Source organism: Arachis hypogaea, chromosome 16 (assembly GCF_003086295.3).
Source record: "Arachis hypogaea cultivar Tifrunner chromosome 16, arahy.Tifrunner.gnm2.J5K5, whole genome shotgun sequence".
Taxonomy (NCBI): domain Eukaryota; kingdom Viridiplantae; phylum Streptophyta; class Magnoliopsida; order Fabales; family Fabaceae; genus Arachis; species Arachis hypogaea.
In genome coordinates, this window is record NC_092051.1 from 40390187 (window position 1) to 40396186 (window position 6000).

The following is a 6000-nucleotide window of genomic DNA, read 5'->3' on the forward strand; positions in this document are numbered from 1 at the left end:
AAATCACCCAAAGCCAGAAGCCAGTAGAGGAATCTCCCCTCTTCGCAGTCGCATCGCCACCATTCAATGCAATTCAATCGCCTTACTTTCAACCTGCCTTGGACGGCGTTGCTGTAATTGGACCTGGTTTCAAGCGACCGTCATATGATGAAATGAGAGTTCATTTGCTGGCCGATCTTAAGAAGGAGTGTCAGTTGCTTGTTGAAGGCTATAGAAGCTCGTGGAAAAGCACTGGTTGTACACTAATGGCAGATGGCTGGAGTGATCAAAGGCAGTGTACGTTAATTAATTTTCTAGTTTATTGTCCTGCTGGTATGTAATTTGTTAAGTCTGTTGATGCTTCTGATATGATAAAAACTGCTGATACCTTGTTTAAATTGTTTGCTGAGGTTATTGAGTGGGTTGGGTCTAGTAACATTGTGCATGAGGTTACTGATAATGCTGCGAATTATGTATCTGTTGGAAAACTCATTCATGAAAAGTATCCAAACATTTTTTGGTCTCCTTGTGCTGCTCACTGCATAAATCTTATTTTGAAAGACATAGCAAGTATTTCTCACATAGCTGACCTTGCCTCTCGTGCTTCAAAAGTGACTGTATTTGTTTACAATCATATGATTTTCTTGTCATGGCTTAGAAAAAGAAAAGATTGGAAAGAAATTATTCGACCAGGAGTTACACATTTTGCTACTGTTTTCATTACTTTGAAAAGTATATATGATCAACGGGAAGATGGTTAGCTCAATTATCTTGAATAGTAAGTTTTGGGAGGATTGTATTACTACTGTTATGCTTGTTGGTCCTCTTATTAAGTTATTGAGGCTTGTTGATGCTGATGAGAAACCTTCTCTAGGTATCATGTATGAGGGCATGCAAAGAGCCAAAATTGCTATCAAGATAATGTTTAGAAATAGAAAATCTGCATACACACCTTATACAAGTATCTTGAAAATGCGGTGGAATAAGCATTTGAAGCGTGACCTCCATGCAGCAGCATACTTTTTGAATCCAGATTTTTTCTATAGTGAGGGGTTTGTTAAGAAGCCAAATATCTTGAAATCTTTGCTTGATTTATTTGATATTGAAACTCTTTGCGATGACTTAGTTGCCGCAATGCAAGAGATACAGTTGTATCGAGATCGAAAAGGAAGTTTTGGAAAGAAAAGTGCTTTGAAAGCAATTAAGAGACTTGAACCTGGTAAGTTATTATATTTGAAATATTTCTATGTTCAATTTACTTTGAAGGTTTTTTAAATATTGAATGAGAATTGATGTTTGACTTTCATATCCTGGTAGGTGAATGGTGGAGGCTACATGGTGGGAGTGCTTCTAACTTGCAAAAAATGGCGATTCGTCTTCTTCATCAAACATCTTCATCATCCGGATGTGAGAGGAATTGGAGCCTCTTTAAACAAATCCATTCAAAGAGGAGGAACCGATTAGAGCATCAAAGGCTAAGTGACATTGTTTATGTGACTTATAATCTACGCCTTCAATCTAGAATGCATCGCAAGAAGAAGAATTATGATCCAATTGACATTCAAAGCATTGACACAATAGATTTCTGGGTAATGGCGGATGAAGATGATCCTGAATTTATTAATAGAGACATCGAAGGCATTGAAAATTTAATTTACACGGATAATGCTATGCCTTCATATCCTAAAGGTGATTGAAATAGCAAAACTTGTTTCATTTACTAAAGATATCTGTTGTAAAGTTATACCTTTAATTTTTTCTTGGTTTTTTATTTTATTTTATTAGATGGAGATGTGGAAGTTGATGTGGATTTGTCTGACGTCGCTGATTCTTCAAATATAGCTTCTTTTGGTGGTACTTTGATTCTTCAAATATAGCTTCTTTTGGTGGTACTTCTGATGATAGTGGCTTTGGATTACCTGTTTATGATGGAGATATTGGAACACTTAATGATAATTATGATTTTTGATGAGTTGTACCTTTGATTAGTTGAAAACTTGCTAGTAATGGTTTCTTTTAAATGTAGAACATTATGTGGGTTTTTTTTTTTTTTGTTTAGATATAAATTTTGATGTTTGAAGTTGTTTGTGAACTTCTAATATTAAGTTATGGATAATTTATTATGTGAAATTTTAAATTTTATTAAGTTAGAAATTATTAAATTTATATATTTAAAATTATTTTTAGATTTTTAATAATTTTATTTAATATTTAATTAAACCGGTTGAATCCGATTGAACTCCGGTCGAATCAGTGACCTCACTGGTTTATTGACCAGTCCGGTTCTCGCAACCTTGCTTATTACTTTTAATTTTTTCGATTCCTTCAAAATGGTATTATAAAGACAATTTCTTCAAGCTTGCACTGAAGAAACACTGGAGAATAATAGTGACGTGCTCAAACTTGTCTATACATTATATTTTATGTACAGCGAAATGCGTTTTATGATGCCACAGCGTGCCCTGAAGGAAGCATTATTCAAGTGTAAAGCTATGTCAGCCTTAAGTGGTTGTTGCAGATGATTGATGAGTTGGTACAGCCACCTCTTGGGAACCAAGCTGATGCTGATTCAACTGAGCAAACCATCTTCTCCTCCATTTCAGAAACTCAAACAGAACAGAGGCTACACACATTACAGCTCCAAACCCAGTAAATGTAGCAAGTAGCATAGATAGCACTGCTTGCACATGAAGCTGTCACGGAATTAAACAAAGCAATTATTACGTGTGCTTTATTGGTACAGTTGAAAGTTTATTACATGAGATGTGTATTGTATTAATTTCTGTCATGTACATTGGGTCTTAAATAACTAAATGGGGTATGGGATCCACATAATGAGATGGTTCCTACATCCCATCCAAAGTTAGCAAGTATGTGTCCACCAGTGAGCAAGATAGTATAAAAAGGCCGCTTGGTACACAAGCATCCTTGTTAACACAGGCTCCGAAAAAAGGGCTGCACCCAAAGGGTATAATATATGCAGTCTAACTCGATACTTATATCATTAGCTGTTTCTACGGCTTAAACTTATCACTTTGAGGTTACACAGAGACAACTCAATCCTTGCTCCAAGATAATTATATGAGTATGCAAGACTGTATGCCAATAAAATATTTTTTTCTTTAGTTGAAATAATCATTTGTCTTTTTACAAAGTAACACACAAATTTCCCTTACCAGTGAATAGAAAAGACGACCAGCAAGAAACACCATAACAAATTGGGCAATCGCATAAAGCCAGACATGTTTTCTCCTCGCTAAGAACAAAATTGTAGGAATCAGTTTAATAATACCAAAGGCAGGATTCGAAGTTCACAGCATAGGCTAATAGTGGAAGAAAAAGAGAGACTTACCCATTGTTGTTGATGTCATGCTTGCAAGAAGGCCTAATATACAAGAAAATGGGAGAGATATTGCAATGGCACCAGACCCCATATTTGAAACCTGTCCAATGAATAATGGTATCTCATCATTAAGATTACATTTTGGACCAAAGGGAATTATCCAAGTCGTCCAGTAGTTGTACTTACAAGAAGCTGCTCAACAAAACAGAAGTAAGCCATCATGTTGATAACCACAAGAATTGGAACAGTTTCCCAAACCCTGAGAAAATTCTATGCATTAGTTCTGTTGTACCATGTTGGCAAACAACATTTAAGGTTATGTTTGGTATGTGTTTCAAACAAAGAAAATGCGAGATAGGAGATGAAAGGAAGAAATATTTCCTCTTGCCTGTATTGCTGACCTTGGCTACTTATCAAGAAGTTTGGTGAATGAGTACTCGCAATTCGTAAAAGAGTGACAGGTAGGTTCTGAACTTGTTCCTTGCACACATCACATGTTCTGTTACCTTTGATCCTGAACCATTTAACCGCGCATTCTTGGTGCGCCAATGCTAGTTCCCCTTTGCAGCTGCACTCCATTTTAAGGGTATCAGAACCTTCTCCAAGTTCAATCAAACATATTCTACACACAGCTTCTTCTTCAGGAATGTCCTCTCCATCCTCATTCTCAACTAAACCAGAATAAACACATACACACACAATGTGGTTATTATTCGAATGTCCTAGTAAAGATAACTTGTGCTTGGAGATCTTCGAATTACTAACTTAAATCTTAAGGGTCTCCTGCATTAACTAGTGATCATATGCGTTCTGTTAAAGTGATACAAACATGAAGAAGGAAGTCACCAGTAATGTCAGGTGAAGATTTCATAGATGTTGTGGCAGCGCTACCAGCTAACCGTGGCGTAGTAGGAACTATGCGCAGCATCACACCTACTGATGTGTTCCCATCTTTGTTAAGTGCAGGAACTGACCGCGAACGATGGATCGATGATTGCTGTCCTTTTCTCTGTAAAATGAGGAAAGTATGAACCATTTGGTAACAAAATGTTTAAATCATGGTTATTGAGAGAGCAGCTCATTTCAAAATTGTGATCAAAGCATGCTAACTATGAAAATTCTACAGAAAATTGGATCGCTGCTAACCACATATGTTGTCATATTGGTTGTGTTTCCTCCAATTGGTGTCACGGGTAAAGATGACATCTTCTTCCCTCTAGGTGTGATCAACTTTGTAAGAGATAATGTCCTCGAAATCATAGGCTTTTTCGGCACCTCTGTGGAAGAACCTTCAAGTGCTAGAATGGAAGCCTTTTCAGTGTTCCCTAACTTAAAGCTAAGTTTGGGAATAAGGGCCTTAATATTTGATTTATTTTTTGGTTGTAACTCATTGATACTGGAGAAAGCAGGACTTGTAGAAGGCATGTTAATTCTCAAGAATTCCTCTCTTGCTTCATCAAGATTTCTTGCAGGTATCTCCAACATAAGATTTTGCCTTCTTCCATGTTGTCTACTAGGTAGTTCAGTTATTTCACTTGATTCTACACCCTATACATGAAGAATCATACATAGCCTTTGTTAAGCTTCAGATGCAAATGTCTCTCATACATGTGTTTCAGATGGAGCATTACCAATTCAATTATGAAGATTTACACCAATGACGGTTACCCTTTTTCTCATGGAATGCATATGCCTTATGCATGTGATGTTTTACCACAAAATTATGTCATGAACACAATCTAATTTCATGTAACTTTTAAATATGCCACTGAGTGTATAGGACAGCCATAGAATCCATAATCGTCTTTTGAGTTATTTTTGTCAGCATCAGATTTTTTCAGGTACCATTTTAATAGTTTAAAAATAAAAGTATAGAAGTTTCCAGTAATGTAGTTTTGGAATTTAACCAGCACCAATCAATAGGCATCCAATGAAACAAAAGGAAAACTATACAAGTTTTTCAATAGTGTAGTTTAGGAATCTAATCAGCCTAGTTAGTACTAATAGTTACATGCACTATGAGTATGCTTTGATGCTCATGGATAATTGGAATCTTTTAAGCGTTCAAATTCCAATACTCAGCTACAGCTAAAGTTCCTATTGGTCAGAAACAGGGGGAAGATATGATCAATGACAAAAGGTATCAACCAAGAACAAAACACAGTTCCCCATATGAATTCTATTGGAGATATATAAGTTGCCGAAAGTAGAAACAGTTAGCTGTAAACTTTAAGAAAAATAGAAAAATGAACAAATAAATAAATGAAAATTTACCTTATGAATTGCAGTGTGAGCTACGGTAGCAGTGGTAGTGATACCATCAACTTGTTCTTTGTGCATTGGAAAGTCTTGTTCTTGTTGCTGAGTTGCCATAGCTGAAGTGAAGGAATTCAGTGGAGAACACAAAGAAGCTCAAAGCAACACAACTATTCAAGTATCATATGAACAATGGAAATTCAGACAAGTCTTAGTAATGTGTTTTGAGGGAATGAATGTTGATGCAGATCGTGGAAGTTGGAAAGAGAGAGAGAGATGAAGAGAATATGGAATTAGAAATGGTTGGAGACAAGTGGCAACTAAGATTGAAGCAGACATTTTCAACTTTTTTTTTTTTAATTTCTGGTGTTAAACATTTTAAAGTTTGATGCCTCAAAGTCAAAAAGTTAAAAAAAAAAAAA

The 6000-nt window shown here is 35.9% G+C and overlaps 2 protein-coding genes across 3 annotated transcripts; one reads left to right on the forward strand and one right to left on the reverse strand.

The window, feature by feature from the left end:
- Window positions 1-252: 252 nt before the first annotated feature.
- LOC112757017 (uncharacterized) lies at window positions 253-1856 on the forward strand. The gene is made up of 5 exons (XM_025805616.1): window positions 253-276; window positions 330-596; window positions 814-1198; window positions 1297-1668; window positions 1765-1856. The coding sequence occupies exons 1-5, from the start codon at window positions 253-255 to the stop codon at window positions 1854-1856; spliced, it is 1140 nt and encodes a 379-aa protein (XP_025661401.1).
- A 421-nt stretch (window positions 1857-2277) lies between these two features.
- On the reverse strand, window positions 2278-5958 carry LOC112759156 (uncharacterized). Of its 2 annotated transcripts, none has more exons than XM_025807977.3 (8): window positions 5597-5958; window positions 4469-4870; window positions 4169-4331; window positions 3711-3993; window positions 3509-3581; window positions 3332-3422; window positions 3156-3235; window positions 2278-2672 (listed from the first exon to the last, which is right to left on the reverse strand). In XM_025807977.3, exons 1-8 carry the CDS (start codon window positions 5693-5695, stop codon window positions 2481-2483), a joined length of 1383 nt encoding a protein of 460 aa, XP_025663762.1. In that variant the 5' UTR covers window positions 5696-5958; the 3' UTR covers window positions 2278-2480. The 2 variants fall into 2 exon arrangements, with proteins under 2 accessions (XP_025663762.1, XP_025663763.1); XM_025807978.3 differs by lacking the exon at window positions 2278-2672 and adding an exon at window positions 2681-3074.
- Window positions 5959-6000: the final 42 nt, after the last annotated feature.